Below are 18,870 nucleotides of genomic sequence, written 5' to 3' on the forward strand. Positions count from 1 at the left end.
GCGATTAATCATGATTAATTTTTTTAATCACTTGACAGCCCTGAAAAAGAAGGGGCTTAAGTACAGGGCATTCTGTCAGTACTCTATATGCAAGAGGCTTTTTGAAAAAAATTTCTTGGCCCAAATTAAAAATTGAGATATGGTTGTTAGACCCTCTGCTGGTCAAATGTTTTGTCCATCCCATTGTTTGTTTTAAATAAATGTTCCATTGAATAGGTACATGACTGAAACATAACCTGTGGCATTAAACATAATTGTTATGTCTACACTGCAGCAAGTGTAACTTCTGACTCAGGTAGACATACCCACGCTACCTCTGGCTGAGCTAATGTGCTAAAAATGGCTATGGCAGCACGGGTGGTGGCACAGACTAGTAGCCAAAGTACAGTCCCACCCTATCTCCTGGGTTATATACTCACGCGGCTAGCCTGTGCCGATGCAACAACACTGCAGTTTTTAGTGTTAGCTCTATCAAAGCAGGTGCAGGTACATCTGTCCCAGCCAGAAATTACACCCACAGCAACAGTATAAACATACCCACAGGGAGCATACACTTGCTGAATGTTCCACTGCCTAATGTGTTCTGTAGGAACAACGCATTGAAGATAAATGCAATAAAATCTACAGTTGACACTGGGAGAGATCATCATGATTTGTTTTTAAACTAAGTTTAATTGTTTGCAATATCCTCATTCTGAAAAGGAGGGAGGGAGGAAAGAAATCTTTTTCAAGGTAGTAATATGGGATAGCTTAACTAGGGGTAGACAAATAACTTGAAGCGAGTAGGCTGCTGTGGGGAGGTGACAGAATGAGGAATATGAAGTCTACTGTGGTCACAGAAATATTTCTGGCCAGTAGAGTTGAGTGGGAGGAGGGGTGTAAAAAAAATTGTATTAAAGTTCAGGTCTCTATTGCTTGGTGAAAATAGCTCTGAAAGCTGGAAACATGTAAGAGGATTTCCTTCTATTTAATCATTTCTTGTATCGCATGCATGAAAAACCTTCAGCTGTCAGGGATTGTTGTTCAGCTCTTCATATTTCAATTTCTTTAAGAATTAGGAAATGCACAGTGGGATACAGCGCTTAGCTGCATTATCCTTAAGTTCTAGTGAACCTCGCTGAGTTACCTCATACCATATAGTCTTTCTGCACCAAGCCTCTTCTCCGCTGAAATGCTCCCCCCTTTACAGTGCCACAGTTCACCCAACTGATAGTGCTGCAGACAAATATAGTACATCAAGTTCCTTTTCCACCTGTACTATGCTGTAGACTGTTTCAAGATAAGAGTTCCAAAGCCTAGGATATTTCTCAGTGCATTTTGTGAACAGTTGATTAATATTTTTCAAAAGTTTTGCTAGTAAGTTGTATTCAACCAACGGAATATCATTTGGGATATTTCACTGCAGCTCAGGCACGTGTATTTTACCTATATCTTCTGCCAGACAAACAGGCTCTGAAGTAAAAACTGCCGAAATTGGCAGTACCAATGTATCTCTCATTTCTACAGATGTAGTTAATTTAGCAACCAACCCATTCTTATTAGAGATGATTTATCCTCAACCATGCTATAAGGAACCTATTATACAAACCAGTTATCAGCTCACTTGGGATACATAAATGAGAGGTCCGATAATTATTGTCAATAATAATACTCCACCCATCACTTTACCTCTGTTTCATGATTTAAGACAAAATCCTACACTTTACCCAATCCTAGTACCAGGCTTTCACATTGACTTTCAAATTACATTCCAGACATTTGTAGGTATCTATGAATTCACAATTGGGAAAGTTACATTACAGACCCGACCTTGACATGGTTTTATACTTTAATATATAAAAAAAAAGCCTTTCTTGAAATAAAAAAATCCAGTAGCCAGTTTCAGTAAAACATCCAAAGAAATTCCATTTTTCCACAAGCTCTGTTCAACTACTGAATATTATGCATCCAATGAAACACCCTTTACAAACAGCACTCTACATTTGGGAATGTTTTGAGATGGTCTCTTAAATCAGGAGTTTACACAGCAGTCATGATTTTTTGGAGGCAGAGTTATTCTCCCACAGTTGGCTTCACAGGGATTCTGTGTGGAGATGTGTACCAGGGCCGGCTTGTTTCTGCCTCTGTTCAAGCCCACAAACTGCTCGGAGACCTTTTACTGGTAAAACACTCCATGCAGTTTATTTACCACAGTGTTTCCACCACTCTTACATGCTGTACAGCCTTATGCTTACTGTCCTAGGGAGCCCTCAGCTCTGGAAGCAGGGGAGATCTTGAGATCTCTCTCCCTTTTTCTGCTTCCCCTCTCTTCCTTCCTTCCTTCCTGTGCCTGTTACATCATCTGCCTGATGGGCTAGCCTCTTAGTTCTCCTCAACCCATCAGTTAGGCACAGCTCTTCTTAATGAGGTCTACTCTAGAGTAATTAATTAGTTACAGTGACCAGAATGTTGGCTCAGCTGCTGTTGCCCAGCACCCTGACACAGGATTATAAACAGTTTCTTCATCTGAGATCATGAACGATGCAGTGATTGGTACAGTAACTTAATATTAAAGTAATAATTGTCCTTGATATTAATGACAATTTGTTTATTATCTGTGCATGTAGGTGGCCCACATCAGAGCAGAAAGAGATATATTGGTCGAAGCGGATGGTGCTTGGGTGGTGAAAATGTTTTATAGTTTTCAGGATAAAAGGAATCTTTACCTGATCATGGAGTTCCTACCTGGAGGTAAAAAGCAAACCAATGAGTTCAGTGGCTCAGTGATTAAAGTATTTATTCCTTTTTTTATGTAGTTGATGACAAAAGCAATCTTAAATACTTGATGCTAATGGGATTTTTATGCTATGTTAAGTTCCAGTATCAGTGATATCCATATTCCTGCATTTTTTTTTGAGCCTTTAAAACATCTGTAATAATAGTTGTGGTTTTGGATTAAATAATTCCTGTAATCAGATGTTCTGCTGTTCTCTACTGATGCCAATAACTGTGAAAGTGGCTATTACTGAAAACAATTACTGTGTGGTATATGTTAGGAGATACGTAATTCAACTGACTCCACTTCACTGAGTACTCTACTTAAAAATCCAGTTAATAATTTTCAGCTGGTTCCTGCTAGGTCCAATTTGCCAAACAGGCTTTGAAGCAGAGTAACAATGGGTCTGTTGGGCTAGCAGTTCCTTGGAGTATTGGCCTTGCAGTTGAAACATGCAGAAGGCAACTGTAGGATTCTAATGGAATCTACCGCTATTTCCAGTAGGGTTATCCTTGGTAATTAAAATGCACTGGTCTTTCTAATGTGTTTTTCTCTGTGGGTAGGTGATATGATGACCTTACTTATGAAGAAAGACACTTTAACAGAAGAGGAAACACAATTTTACATTTCTGAAACTGTGCTGGCCATAGATGCCATTCATCAGCTGGGATTCATCCATAGAGATATTAAACCAGATAACCTCTTGCTGGATGCCAAGGCATGTAACTTGTTTGTAAACTATTTAAATTTAAACCTACTGTCTGATGCCAATCTCCCTTAGGGTAGGTCTACACTACCCGGTAATTCGGCGGCAAGCAAATCGAACTTCTGGGTTCAACTTATCGCGTCTTGTCTGGACGAGATAAGTCGAACCCGGAAGTGCTCGCCGTCGACTGCGGTACTCCAGCTCGGCGAGAGGAGTACCGCGAAATCGACGGGGGAGCCTGCCTGCCGCGTCTGGACCGAGGTAAGTTCAAACTAAGGTACTTCGAACTTCAGCTACGTTATTCACGTAGCTGAAGTTGCGTACCTTAGTTCGAATTGGGGGGTTAGTGTAGACCTGCCCTTACACTAGTGTTAATCAGAAATAACTCCATTGAAGCCATTAGCATTACACTATGTTTAAACTGGAGGGAGTGAAGTCAGAATCTGCCTCCCATATTTTATCTTGTAGAACATCTATACAATTAGCATAACAAAAGTAGCACTAAATTGTTTTACTTTACTGAAAGTGTTTACAATGGGGATCTTCTTAGATGCTAGAAAAGACCCATCCACAATGTCCAATGTACTTGCAGACTGTAGCCTCAGGCTAAAACCACATTCACATACATTAATTGTTGTTGTAGTCTGTTACTTTAAGAAAAGCATGACATACAAAATATACTGACAATGCTACATAAATGTTCAGTTTTTCTTTTAAATGATCATTGTAACTTTTGATGCAATTATTTCATTTGGCTTTTTCTCTGTTAACTGATCAGAAGGGAGATTTACTGGTTAGAACAAAATTTTGAGAGCCAGGAAACTAAACTAGTCTGTTACCTTAAGTGAGTCTGTTGACCACCTCAAATCTTTCTAAATCCAGCTATAAAACTGGATTAAAACACACTATCAAAATTGTTTAAGTATATTTCATTCTAATTGAGACTTCATAAGTAAACAATATTGTACTTTTCCATTCTTTTCCCCTCTAGCCCCAAGCATCAAATAAACAAACAAAACTCCTAAATTCTTTGGAATAATTAAGCATAGTTCATTCATTACAAATCATTCTTTCTTGATGTACAAAGATTCAGACACTATAACGTCCTCTAGATAAATAATCCTGCACAAATGTGCAGTTCATGCATTTCTGAAGCGAGCAGGTAATGTTATTAAAACGTGTTGCTCCCTCTAACACTCAACTTTCCCAACAATGTTTTTATCTTCTCTGATTCTGTAGGGTCATGTGAAGCTATCTGATTTTGGACTATGCACTGGTTTAAAGAAAGCTCATCGAACTGAATTCTACAGGAACCTTACACACAATCCACCAAGTGACTTTTGTAAGTATAAAGGTGTTCTAGTTAAAGTGTTCAACGGCTTTAGACTGCAGCCATTCCACACTGTAATTGTAAGCCTGTTAGGTTTCACAGAATAAACAAGACTGGGTTGGGTTGAGTTGTTTTTTTTTTTTTTTTTTTTTTTTTTGAATGGGAGAACAGTACACAGAATAGCTAGGAATTAGAGGAAGGAGATGGTGTTGGTGATTGTGTAGGTGGCACTTTTCTCTGAGTCTGAATTGAACCCATTCCCCATAATGTTAGAGGACCCTGTGCTGCTGGAAATATTCTTCCAGCTGATGAGGACATTCTAGCTGAAATCAGTAATGATCTCATGAAACTTTTTTCACAATGGTAAGGGTGTCATCCTATTTGCCCTGGTCACATTTCAATGGTAGGTAACTAATTACATGCTACTGATCTAAATTCCCCTTGTGGTTTAATTCGGATTCCTGGTTCTTGACTTCCAGCTTTGCTCTGCAATGGCTGCCATGGTCAGAGGTGCCTGTATTTTATTGGTGGAAGGAGTAATCACTGTATATACATTACCAGGCCCGTCATAAAGGTGTTGAGCTTCAGTTAGTGTTTGTAAAACATTAAGAAATCCTTGGATCCTTGTATCAAATATCATTATTGTTGCTGTTGCACTTTAAACAATCCCCATCCTGGCAGTTTAGGATTGTTTGACATTACTTCCCTTTTCCCTCTCCAGTTCTACCAAAAAAATAAAAATCTGTAATAAAGCATTTTAAAGGTACAAAAAGATTATTTTGTAAAAACGACATATCAATCAGGCTGATTTTTTTTTTCTTTCTTGTACTCTTTCACAAGTCTTTTAATGTCTAATAATTCTGTTTTGTAAATAAGCATTTCAGAATATGAACTCAAAGAGAAAAGCAGAAACGTGGAAGAAGAACAGACGACAGCTGGTGAGTCACTTCACAGTGGAACCTAGTTAAATTTTGTAGAAATAAAGTTGTCTGCACATACCTCTTTGTAAAGACAAACATGAGACAAATTTAAAAAATCTGCATTAATGTTCAAGTTGCTGCCTTAATATCTCAAAGGCCCAGATCACGCAAACATGAATGTACTTAACGTTGTGTGAGTAGTTCCACTGTAGTTAAGAGGCAGTGTGGTTTAGTGGTTAAGGCACCAAATTCAGTCACAAGACCTGAGGGCAGATCTTCAGTTGGTATAAATATTCATAGCATGGAGTCATGGAAACTTATACAGATCTGCCATTTTGAGCACCTATTCCTGACTCTGCCACTGGACCTGCTGTCAAGTCAAATTCACTACTTTGTGCTTTTGTTTCCCCTCCCACCTTTCGTTTGTCTTGTCATTTAGACTGGAAACTCTTCAGAGCAGGGATTGCCTCTTACATATGTTTGTATATTACCTTGCACAGTGGGGTCCCCCTCTCAGTTGGGTTTTCTAAGTGCTATCATCATACACTGAATTAATGCTAACAGCAAGTGTTTGCATGATCAGTGCCTAAGTGAGGACATTCAAAAACAGTCCAACAGCAAAGGTAACTCATCCACATTGTACAACTGTGTTCATATAATTGATTCAATGCTTTGTAAATCACAAACTATTATATATTAAACTCATAAAATAATAACACAAGTATGTCTTTGCTGTATTTGAAAATATTAATAAATATTTATAAATAGAAAAAATAATAAACATTGTATATGTGTAGTACAGCCAAGCAAACATTGCTTTCTGATCCTTAACTTTGGCATTTCTTGACTTGATAAAATTTACCTTAGAGGTTGAGCTGGTTTAAAAAATCTGAAACATTGGGTTTTCAAAACACCTATTTACTTGTGTGTTTTATAATTTTATAGGTTGTGTCTTCACTGCACGGTTAACTTGGGGGATTGGCAGTTGGGTGTGAGCCCCTGGGTGGGTCTAGTTCCGGTGTGAGCAGCCAAACCGTAAAGCCATACTTGAGCATGTCCACTAGACCGAGTCAACACTGGCACTGCACTCGCTTGTGTGAGGCACTAGGACTTCTGAGGTCTCATCCCATGGTTCTTTGCACTGCAGTAAAATGAGACGCTCTGTGATTGTTTCCTAGTGAATTATAGGAGAACTTGTCTATCTTCCTGGGCACGGAGGGGGATCTGTGGAAAGGCATTGGAGAACTATCAGCAGTTGAGTGAGCCTGCATCCTCACTGCAAAGTAGGCAGGTTACCAGCCTGAGTGTAATTAGCATTTGGGCTTTAAGTAGAGATGAGTGACGTTCAAAATTTCCATCTGTCAGGAAATTCCTGACCAGCTCTAGCTTTACCCTGTACCCCAGGATAGGCCAGTGAGCCCAGGCACAAAGCACACCTCACTTTTTTGTGTGTGAATGGAAGCCACGTTAGGGGAAACACCAAACTAAGAGCCTGAGTTAATTCTGCAGTGCAGATACACTCATATACAGAACAGTTTTAGTGTTTCAGGAGAGTCAGATGTTGAATGTACACTTTTTCCGACTACTTTTGTAATTTACTAATTACTAATTAGTAGGCTAAAATGTATAAAGAAATGTGATCTAAGAAATCATTGATATTTCAGTCTGTATGTACTATGGTCTCTTCACACTTGGGGGTGGGAGGTGGCAGTCTAACTTCAAAGTTATTTTTGGTTCTGTGCTTGTGTATCTAAATGAACAGTCTCTTGGGTTTTATGTATTCTGATTTATCAAATTACTTATCCTTTTGCCACTAAATATCAGTACTCTGTCTATTAATTCCAGTAAGTTTTTTTTCCCCACAGAACTTTAAAATGGTGAACGTATAATCCATATAAAGAGCCCACCCAACCCCTACTTCTTTTTTTTTTTTTTTTTTTTTTTCCAGGCATACTCTACTGTTGGGACCCCAGATTATATTGCTCCAGAAGTATTCATGCAGACTGGGTACAACAAGTTGTGTGACTGGTGGTCTTTGGGAGTGATTATGTATGAAATGCTAATAGGTATGTTATCATTACCAACCCCAAGATAGATTTTAGGGTCAGAAAGGACCATTAGATGATTGAGTCTGACCTGCTGTATAATACAGGGCATAGAATTTCCACTAGTAGCTTTTTTCACTGAGCCCAACAGTTTGTGCTCAACTAAGTAGATCTTCCAGAAGGGCATCCACTCTTAATTTGAAGACATTAAGAAATGGAGAATGCACCACTTTCCTTAGTAGTTTGGTCCAGTGGTTGATCACCCTCACTGTTAAAAATTGTTACAGACTCAGTCCCCTTAACCTTTAATTTTACAATTCCAAAGGTATTTTGTAGTTTTCAAGGAGAGAATTTTTTTAGTTGACGTTGCCATGCAGAAATTTTTGAGGGAGAAGTAGCAAAGTGACTTTGGTTTATGTCAGACTGGGCCTTGGTACACGTTTTTCTAATGTTGGAAAAGCTCATTAAGCTTTTTTCCATTTATATAGGGTATCCACCTTTCTGCTCTGAAACGCCACAAGAAACGTATAGGAAAGTTATGAACTGGAAAGAAACGTTGGTATTTCCTCCAGAGGTGCCCATTTCAGAGAAAGCAAAGGACTTAATTCTAAGGTTAGTAACTAAAACTTTTTGTGGCCATTCAGACCCATAGACATGATCCTCTTCCATTACATTCATTTTCCAGCGTGTGGAGAAACTCATTTCTGCAGGGTGGAAAGGTGCTGAACTCATCTCCTTCTCCCCATATAACCATTTCCGGAGGCCAAGCTTACAGGGATGGAAAGTTCAGCTCGCTGGGCCAGATTCTGCTATCACTGAAGTTAATGAAAAGCTTCCACTGAAGTTGATGGGAGCAAGAGTAGGCCCTAAGGAGGGAAGTCCTGAATTACACTAATTTATATGTATTAAAGACCTGATCCTGCTGTGCTGAGGCTGACAGAACCCCCATTCAATGGAAGTTTTGTCTGTATTAGGACTGCATGACTGGGCCCTGAAAGAATATAAGAGATGGGGAGAGAGGAGGAATAAAGGGAGGATCATGAAGATGCAGGAAAAGAACAGTGATAATAGATTTTTTGTGTAATACTTGGTCTTGTAAAGCATTAGATGCATGGACTGCATAGGCTGCATTAGTCTTTATTACAGCTACCTTTCAAAAGTTATAACTTTAGAAACAGTCTTTTGTGACAAGCACCATAAAAATTATTAATAATGGTCCACAGTTATCTGGGAGAAATTATTCAATCAAGTGGAAGATCAAAGCATCTTTTAATTTTAGACACAGAGAAAGTTTTAGGTTGAAAGAGAAGTTGAAGGACCCCAGCCAGGTACCTCTCCCACTTTGCCCTTTCTCCTATCCACTTCATCCATTCAATTGAAAATATTTCAATTTTTCAGTTTTTCAGTTGCACCTCACAAAAATTTGTTCCAAATTCTCATCTGAATGCTTTGCGTGAGGGAATCGGAATAATGCAACTTCAGATCCCTTGGCGTGTCTGTCTCCAGCAATAGAGACAGAACAGATCTGAAGGAAAAAGAATGTTTTAAAAATCAAATTTTCAGTTAGAAAAACTGAATAGCATCCAGCACGTAAAGCACATCAATTCAGAGCCAACAAAACAACACAGCAGATATAATGGAGTTTGACTTAATCAGCGCTTCTCAAATGCAGCCACTGTGGTTGCATGTGGCCACCATGGGCTTTTCTTGCAACCACAGCCTCTTGGGCTGTGATGGGGAATAAGAGGGGCAAAGCAGTGCCTCCTTCCCTCCACTCCCCATTGCTCCTGGATGCACTGCCTTAGTGTTGGTTGCTGGGGCCTCCAGCAGGAGTTGGACCCTGTCCCCCTCTGGAGGCACCTGGGGCACAACGCTGGAGGAGCAGTCACTTGGTGAGTTCCCTTCTGGCCGTGGAGCTTCGGGCTCCAGCCCTGAGCTCTGGATGTATGGTGGCGGACCCTAGGCTCTGTCCGCGCAGCTTTGGGCTGTTCCCAGGCCCCCTCCCCTCAGTGTCAGGCTCCGGCCCCCAGCTGCCTCACCTGGCCACACTCATCCCAGTTGCCCATGGCCCCCCGTCCTCCCTCTGACCCCCTCCTCCCCCATCCAGGGCTTAATTTGCCCCCACATTTGCTGGGGCTGAGTAAATGATACTTGTATGTTTGTTAATATCACTTTTCACAACTGACTTACTAGCTAGCAATAAATAAATTACAATAATTTGGATGTGTATATGTGCATATTTATTTGTTTTTCCTAAAGCTAATTAAGTATTTTAGGAAAAAGTGTGAGAGTGGCCACCAGCAAGAGTTGATGACCGCACTCAGAAGTCACTAAGTAATTTGTCCTGAAAACCCCAATATAGAGATTGTTGGGCTGTATGGATAAAATCACATTTTCCAAAAGCCATTTCTTGGTGGCTAATATTGATTGACCTGTAGGGATTTGATTTCAAGGATTAGTTTAGAAATAATTTTTCTTTGGCTTTTTATTTTTTGGTGGAAGGGTACTTTGATATTTTCAAAGTTAGGAAATAATTTCACATCTCAACAAGTGCCATTCAGATGTAAGATAAGAATATTACTCTTGTGGGAGTATAGCTTAGTCAATTTATAACCTGAATGACTTGTCACATTACTGAAATGCCTGTCAGAACTTGCTTTGTGCTGGCAAGAAGGAGGTTTTGTTTCTATGAAGGTTTGGCAGGTAAAATGTTTTATGAATCTGGATGTTGTGATCATTTAGGTATAGCCAGTTACCCATATTGATTCTTATAAATGAATTGCTCTGAGTATGTTAGCCACTGCCAAACACACACTCTTGTCACTCTGTTGCCTGAAATAATGGAGAGAATCTTCCATCTGCTGGACAACAATTGCTGCTGAGCACAAATTATCTACCACTTTCAGTGCGGACAGATGACTACTTGAAAGCAGAAGTGGAATCTAGTTAAACAATCAACTTTCAGAAGCAACATTAGTTTATACAAAAGCAGCATGTCCGCCAGCAAAGGAGTTTATGGGAGGGCAGCACACTGTCATGCAGCAAACTGAAGGCCCAATCTGCAAATTGCTGAGTGGACTCAACTCCCATTAGATCAATCGGTGGCTCAGCACCTAAAGGGACCCGGCTCTTTGTTTGAAAGGGCCTTGTTGTTTTCTCCATTATGGATGCTTGACAAGGCACTTGCTTCTCCAATTGTCTGGTGGCTAAACTACCAGTTCCAGAAGGCTGAATCACAGCACAGCACTGACTTGTCTGGTGGAACGTGCTGCTGTTTAATGTGGGAGGATAAGAAGGTATTGGAGGTTGGTTAAAAAGAGAGAGTACTTAGCAGAAATGGATGCTTTAAAATCAAAATATCTCTCTTGGGCCAGACCATGTGGAGAAACTGGAAATTCCAAGAAATGAAATGTCTTCCTGTTACTGGTTTGGAATAATAACCAGCTCTGGCAGCAACTTGTTCACAAAAGCCTGGAGCTGAAAGGGAAATATGATAAATTACCATTGTAGCATTGTGCTTTTATAATGTGACTGACAACATTTTATTTCTGTGATTTTTCTAGGTGTAATAGGATGTTGAACAATCCAAAGATAAAACAATTTAATAGATTTTATAAAATTTCTGCTACAGGATTGTACAATGATTTATTTTATATGCTTGTTTCTGCATTAATTGTAACATTCTTTCTTCCCCCCCTTCAGATTTTGTATTGATTCGGAAAATAGAATTGGTAGTAATGGAGTAGAGGAAATAAAGGATCATCCATTTTTTGAAGAAGTTGACTGGGGACATATCAGGTATATAGATGTGCTTTGTATATTGGATGGAAATCTTGGTAGCAATAATTTCATATGCTGCAAAGGCAGGAATAATTTATCTTAATTAGCTTTTTATTTTAAAGTGTAACTACAGTAACTCCTCACTTAACGTTGTAGTTATGTTCCTGAAAAATACGATTTTATGCAAAATGATGTTAAGCAAATCCCATTTCCCCATAAGAATTAATGTAAATGGGGGGGGGTTAGGTTCCAGGGAATTTTTTTTTGCCAGACAAGACATTATATACATATACAGTATAAGTTTTAAATAATTTTAAACAAACAGTTTAATATTGTACACAGCTATGATGATTGTGAAGCTTGGTTGAGGTGGTGGAGTAAGAGGGTGGAATATTTTCCAGGGAATGCCTTGCTGCTAAATGATGAACTAGCATTCGGCTGAGCCCTCAAGGGTTAATAGGCTGTTGTTAATGTAGCCTCACACTCTACAAGGCAGCCTGGACTGAGGGCAGGAGGGCGGAAACACAATAGATGCAGGGCAGTAGCTGCAAACACTTCCCTGCAAAAACTGAACATGATGATGAACCCACATTATCCAGCTGGAGTGCACCACTCCCTCCTCCTGACAGCACGTGCATGGCTGCACAGGTGTTGACTTTCCAAAGTGCTGGGGGGTGCGTGCATGAGTGAGAGAGAGAGAGAGAGATGTGCATTGCCCCTTTAAGTACACTGACCCCACTTCAAGTACATTGCCCTTTTAAGCTGATCAGCCAGTTCAGACACGAAGCAACAGCTTCCTGCAAACTCTCCCCGCCCCTTCTGTCCCTGAGCCCTGTGACTGTCCCCTCCTCTACTTTGTGGAGGGGCAGGGCAGGAACAGGGGGACATCCTGACATCAGCACCCCTCTCCCCCAGCAAGCAGGAAGCTCCCAGGAGCAGCTCCAAGGCAGAGGGCAGGTCAGGAGCAGCACGGCAATGGGGGGAAGGCCATCTGAACTGCTGCTGGGCAGATGCTGAGCTGCGTACCTTATGGGGAATTTAGGGGAGTTCATTGGGGGGTGGGGGGACTGCTGGCTCCCCCTGATTCTAATCCCCACAAGGAGGGGCTGCTCTTCCAGAGAATCCTGCAAGCAGTGGACAAAGCAGGCGGCTGCCAAACAACGTTATAAGGGAGCATTGCACAACTTTAAACAAGCTTGTTCCCTAATTGATCAGCAATGTAACATCGTTAACTGGGACAATGTTAAGTGAGGAGTTACTGTATTGGAAAAACAAGCAATTCCAGCCTTGTTCTCAGAGGAGGGAACTGACATTCATAGAGCTGATCCGTTTTTTATGCAGCATTCCCCAAACTAGAGAGAATCGAGACTAGTTTGCAGTGATGCAAGACAGAAAGCAGTGGTGGCAGGGAAATCAGAGTGATTCCTGATTTGCACTCACCTACCCCCAGCATGTTTGCTCCCATGGCTGCAGTGGGCCAGCCCTTAGAAGCCAGACACCTCTCCCCCTGCTCCCACAGCTACCCATACTGTAACAGGCTGACAGTATAGATCATGCCTTTGAAAATACATGTGGCCCATCCCCAGAGAGCAGCCAGTGGTCACCTGCATGTAGCCTTCTGACCAGGTCATTTGAGGAGGGGGGAAAAAGAAAATTAAAAAAATCCAGCAAATAAAAATAGCAAACAAAAAAATCATACACCGAAATCACAAAGAGAAAGAGAATGAAAAGGAGAAAAGGCTGCAACTCTGAGTGAAACACAAGGGCATCTCTTTTAAAACTGACTTCAGTGGCACTCAAAATATGGCCAATAGGGACTGCTGCTGCTGCTACCATCCTTTAAGGATGCAGGGTAAACCTGTGTCTTATAAATATTGTACCTTTATCTGTAAAAGCCCATATTTCTCCTTGATGGTCACCTCACCCAATCCTGCAGCTCTCTTAGCTCAGTTGAAGTCAGTGGAGGTATAACATTGTGCACCGGCTGAGAATCTTGCCCTTCGTGTTTACAAGGGGGATATTGTCATCCTGTAGCAAAATTAAAAGTAATGAAGCTTTTCTTTATTATTCAGTTCTCTTTTTTGTGTGTGTAGGGAGAGGCCAGCTGCAATCCCTATAGAAATCAAAAGTATCGATGACACTTCCAATTTTGATGAATTTCCTGAATCTGATATTTTACAGCCAGGTGAGACCTTGTAAATTGCAGTCTTCTCTAACACATCCCAAAATATAACCATAAATTTTATTTCCATTATATTCATTTTTCCAGTATCTTGATCCAACTACTTCAGACCTGCACTATATTTGGATTATCTGGGAACTTTGTTAGTAAATTGCATTTAAATAAATAAATAAAATCTGTGAGCTACCCCTTCCTTAATCCTCTTTCTCGGGGTATGTGAAAATGTAGCTTTTAATATTGATTTAATCTAGGAGGAAAAGTGTGTGTGTTTGTGTTTGTGTGTGAGAAAAGGGTGTGTGTGTGTGTGTGTGTGCGTGTGCGCGCGAAGGTGTGTTGCCTTAATGGTAAGCAGTTACAGGATTTCACCATATAGACAATATTGCCACATTTTTGGTAAAATGTATTGCACTCATTGGTTTCAGATGTTTGGTAACATTGAAATTTAAGCCAGATTCAAATGTTATGTTCTTTGTGGGCAAAATTTCAAAAGCATCTAAATGATTGACAAGCAGCAGTACTAAGGTTAAACACTTACAATGAGAATTAGGCTCCTAAGTCACTTAAGTCATATAGGCACTTTTGAAAAAGTGCCAAGTCAGCATTTAGCGGGAGATACTTAAATGTATAAGACCTGAATCTGCAAGGTGATGGGTTCCCTCAGCTCCCACTGGCTTCAATGATACTATTTATGTGTGTTGAGTGAGACACATACTTAAGTATGTTGGCATCAAACAGTCTTTACAATTCTTCAGCTCATCCCACTCACCCAAAATCTATTTTTTTTTTTTGTAACTCTGAAATGGCTCCTATAGAATGGCAAGTTGGTTTTCCTCTTTAATTCCAGAATTTTCAAACCTGGATGCCTGAAGTTAGGTACCTAACTCTATATTTAGGCAACTAATTAAATTACATGGATTTCTTTTTATAAATTCTGAGGCTCTATTACTCCCATTGACTTTAATAGGCATTTATGATACACAGTATCACAGAAAATGTTGCTTATTCTTTAGATGCCTAAATATGAACTTGAGAACTTAACTTTCAGCACCAAGTCTGAACATTTTAGCTTAGAACTATAGGAACATTAATCTGAATAATTATTTTACAAGAACAATTCTGTGTTCAGCACTGGAATAATATTAGATGTTCGTAAAGTAAAATGTTAGCTCTCCTAAATGCTCTACAAATGTCACAAAAGCACTAATTAGTGAAGAAATTCAAAAAGAGTATAAGTATAGAGTGGTACAGTCCTGTTGGGAAAGGTCTGATTTTTTGCTGCTGTTTTTGGTGGGATACTGTGTGTGTGTTGTGTCTGTGTGTGTCTGTCTGTCTGTGTGTGTGTCAGTTCCTAAAAGTTGTTGTTTTTTTTAATTGTGGTGACAGTTGGGGATCAGGATCTTACTGTGGCAGGCAATATAAAGGCCGTTCCTTCCTCAAAGATGCAGGGTGATATCCTGGCCCTTTTGAAGTTAATGGCAAAACTTCTGTTGACTTTGCTAGGACCAGGATTTCACCTGCAATCTTTATAATGCTAGAGAGAACCAACTTCAGGATTGTTTGCCTGACATTGTGTGGTGCCTTCTCTTACCAGCAATACTAATTTTTTTTTTTTATTCTTTCTTTTTGACTTCTACATTCCAGTGCCAAATACCACAGAACCTGACTACAAATCCAAAGACTGGGTTTTCCTCAATTATACCTACAAGAGGTTTGAAGGGCTTACACAGCGTGGCTCTATCCCTTCCTACATGAAAGCTGGGAAGTTGTGAAACAAAACAGAACCCCATAAAATTAAAAACAAAACAAAAAACAAACCTCAGGTAGCTGCATCACCAGGCCTGCTTGGCGTAGATATCAATACAGTGACTCTGGTGCGCATCGACTTCACAAGGAAATTCTACAGGATTAGGATTTCTAAGACTACTACAGGAATTAGTTGGCAGTGCCAGCTGGCTTTTTTTTTTTTTTTTTTTTTTTAATATTTGAATATTTTTGTTAACTTTATTATACAAAGGTACTGGAATAAAAGGATCATACATCCCTTTGCAACTGCACTGCCTATGTGTGTATAAAGGTTAATTATGCATCTGTGTACTGTGGCTTTGTTTGTACTGTAAGCCATCTAATCCACCCAGGAGAAAAACATATCATTTTAAAAAGCAACATGGGCTAATGTTGCAGCACCATTATTTTACTGCTGACCTGGTGGGTTTTAGATATACGGTATAAAAACCATCAACCATATTTGTAAAGGTCTCCTTCGAGTGATTGTCCACATGGATTCCTCTCCTGGTGTACATGCACCCATGCACAGAGTAATTTAACCGTCATCAACAACCAGAGACAACATTGCTCTTTTCCTCGAAGAAGCCGCTCGCCTTGGTACAGATATTTCAGAAATCCCGAGAACACCTGAAAGGGTAGCTCCACCTATGGAAGAAAGATACTCCTCCTCTTGCTCAGCAGTGAGAGCATACCAACTAGAGGACAGGTTCCACCCTATACTTAACCTTATTAATCAACTTCTGTAGCTCCACCTCTGCAGATCAGGGCCCATTCCATCATGCCCCAGTAACATCTGCAGCTTCTCTAAGTGGCATTCCCTTTTTTGAGCTATGTAGGGCAACTACCATTTTCATTCAGTATTAATCCTTAGTAGAGAGCTCCAGATCTGATGTCCACTTTGCCAGAGCTGTCCTGCAACCATTGTTTAAACAGACTGCAAGTAGACCTCTGGACAGTGAGGTCACTGCTTGTGAGACACCAGAAGTGGCACATATGTGGACAATTACGTAAACAAGGTTACTTGCCTTACAGTACCTGTGGTTCTTTGAGATGTGTTCTACAGCCTGACCACCTTCCCTGAGGGATGTTTGGGCCCGCTCTGGCCCTTAAGCCCTCAGAACATCCAGGACGCAGATGCGGCCTCAACAGACGCTGCTCTTCAAAAGAATCTAATCTCACACTTGTTGGGTGCATGCACCCCAGAAGTGGAATCCATGTGAGCCGCACGTCTTGAAGAACCACAGTTAATATAGAGTAAGTAGCCATTGTTTATCAAAAATGTGCCCTATGTAATTGAACTTTGCAAGATACATGAAGGTAATTTATTAAGGAGATTTCATGGAAATAGCAAACACTCAGAAAAACTGGTGGTTTGTGTGTGGGGGGAGAGGAGAAGTATATACATTTAACTTAAAGCTACCTACTACACTGACTTGTCTGTACATATTGATTGGTTTATCACCAGGGGAAAATCTACACCCTCCTAGTCATAACACTAAAAATAATTTGCATATAAAACTGCCGATGGTTAATCAAATGAATGCTCACATAGGAGTTACACTGTTAGGGAGACTTACTGCAGTATATTTAGCATAATAATCTCCCTTATCATGATAGTTGAATTTCTTTATTTTCTGAAAAAACGGCATTATTTTAATCTAATCAGCAAATCAAATTAAAGAAAATATTAGAGTACTGCTTTTAGAACGGTAGTGGGAATTCTTTTTAAAGGCAAAACTGTGACACTGTAATGATCTAAAGACAACAGAAGGTTTATCTACACTGGCTTTCCAAAAACAAGGAAGTGCAACATATCTTTTTGCTTGTTAATTTTTTCTTTTGACAGTGTTTGTCATTGTACCATTTTCTTTCTTATTCTCAGAGTACCAAAGATCCTGAAATGGCTTGATGATTGCAACCATGTGAAGTTTTGATTTCCATGCCTATGATTTGTTAACTTCTGTTAAATGTGGAATGGGGTATATAATTCATAAGTTTTTTTTTCTGAGAAGTTAATCTATTCCAGCAGGAGAAACTGCTAAATCATCAGTTGCATAGAGGTGAGCCTGAACCAAAATCCTGTATCTGCCTACCCACGAACTGAGGAGGAAGTTTGGATTGAAATACAGCTGAATTTTTGGACTTGGGTCCATCTCGAATCAGCATGGGTTAATGAACTGAGGTACAGGCAGTAAATGATGGTCAGGGGGATTATTTTGTGTGTGTGAGAAGGGGTTAAAAATACAAAGTAATGTTGCCAGCATTCAGAATTGAATATTGTTGAGACTGCATTTGCACTGTTAATTTGCCTTGCTGACGAGTTAGGTAAATTTTATTTTTATAGGTCAATTATTAAAAACCTAAGTCATTGCATACAGTGTGGGATAATTACAAGCATTGTAACATACTGTACCTTGTCCTTTTAATGTTGTTCATATTACAAAAGCTCATTCTCAGAGTCTAAATGGCAACTGCTATATTTTTTTTTCCTGGACTGTTGCATTAGTTGTGGTGGGGAAAGTTACATAGAAGCATTATAAAAGATTTATATGAGGCTTTTTACAGCATTTGAAAATAAACATAGCATTCTTTTGTAAAGTTGCAGTTTTTTTAACCCAGTTCATAACGTTATTTTGTTTTACTTTCCAAATGCGTAGACGACAGAGGACTTTGAGACATTTGAAGGCTTTCGGTGTTGGATATGTCCATATTGAATTCCATCATCTACCAGTCAAAGCTACAGTTGCCTTCAGTCAAAAGAATTAGCCATGCTGCTGTTGCTATCGTTACATAGAGGCAACCATGTGTTTAAAAATAGTTATTACTATTTATTATAGCTTCCCAGGCTTTTTCCTGTGTGGACCACATTTTAGTAAATTGAGTCTCTCGTGGAGAACATGCCCCACCTATTTGTTATGGGAAAAACCACCTCCCTTCCCCGGGCGCATATCATCTCTGTGGCAACTATTGCAAATGATTACATGTAATATATTTTACTGGGCCAGCTTTTGGGGTTGGAAGGGACAAGTTTCCGAGCTTTACTGAGCTCTTCTTCAGGTTGTGAAGTGTGAAAGCTTGTCCCTTCCACCAACAGCAGATGATCCAATAAAAAGTATTCCCCCCCCACCTTGTCCCAGGATCTGAGAGAGACCAACACAGCTACAACAACACTGCAAACATACTTCCTTATTGCAAATCCATTCACAATATAGCTACTGCAACACTTCAGACAACAAAATAACATTTTAACAACCCGCTATTGCCAGGTTTTGAAAAGCAGAAGACCAAGGGTGATGGTGATAGTTTAACATTTATATTTCTGTAGCACCCAAAGGCTTCAGCTAGGATGGGTCCCATTGTGGTAGGC

At 39.9% G+C, this 18,870-nt stretch overlaps 1 protein-coding gene across 1 annotated transcript in view; it reads left to right on the forward strand.

The window, feature by feature from the left end:
* The window catches only part of STK38L (serine/threonine kinase 38 like), a 66,517-nt gene extending 48,422 nt beyond the window's left edge, over positions 1-18,095 (forward strand). The window contains exons 6-14 of the mRNA XM_034783056.1: positions 2,607-2,730; positions 3,319-3,473; positions 4,701-4,803; positions 5,668-5,729; positions 7,660-7,777; positions 8,245-8,368; positions 11,459-11,554; positions 13,630-13,721; positions 15,360-18,095. Coding sequence (XP_034638947.1) covers positions 2,607-2,730; positions 3,319-3,473; positions 4,701-4,803; positions 5,668-5,729; positions 7,660-7,777; positions 8,245-8,368; positions 11,459-11,554; positions 13,630-13,721; positions 15,360-15,487 — 1,002 coding nt within the window. The 3' untranslated portion in view covers positions 15,488-18,095. The remainder of the gene's footprint in view (positions 1-2,606; positions 2,731-3,318; positions 3,474-4,700; positions 4,804-5,667; positions 5,730-7,659; positions 7,778-8,244; positions 8,369-11,458; positions 11,555-13,629; positions 13,722-15,359) is intronic.
* Positions 18,096-18,870: the final 775 nt, after the last annotated feature.

This window comes from Trachemys scripta, chromosome 1 (genome assembly GCF_013100865.1).
Source record: "Trachemys scripta elegans isolate TJP31775 chromosome 1, CAS_Tse_1.0, whole genome shotgun sequence".
Taxonomy (NCBI): Eukaryota; Metazoa; Chordata; order Testudines; family Emydidae; genus Trachemys; species Trachemys scripta.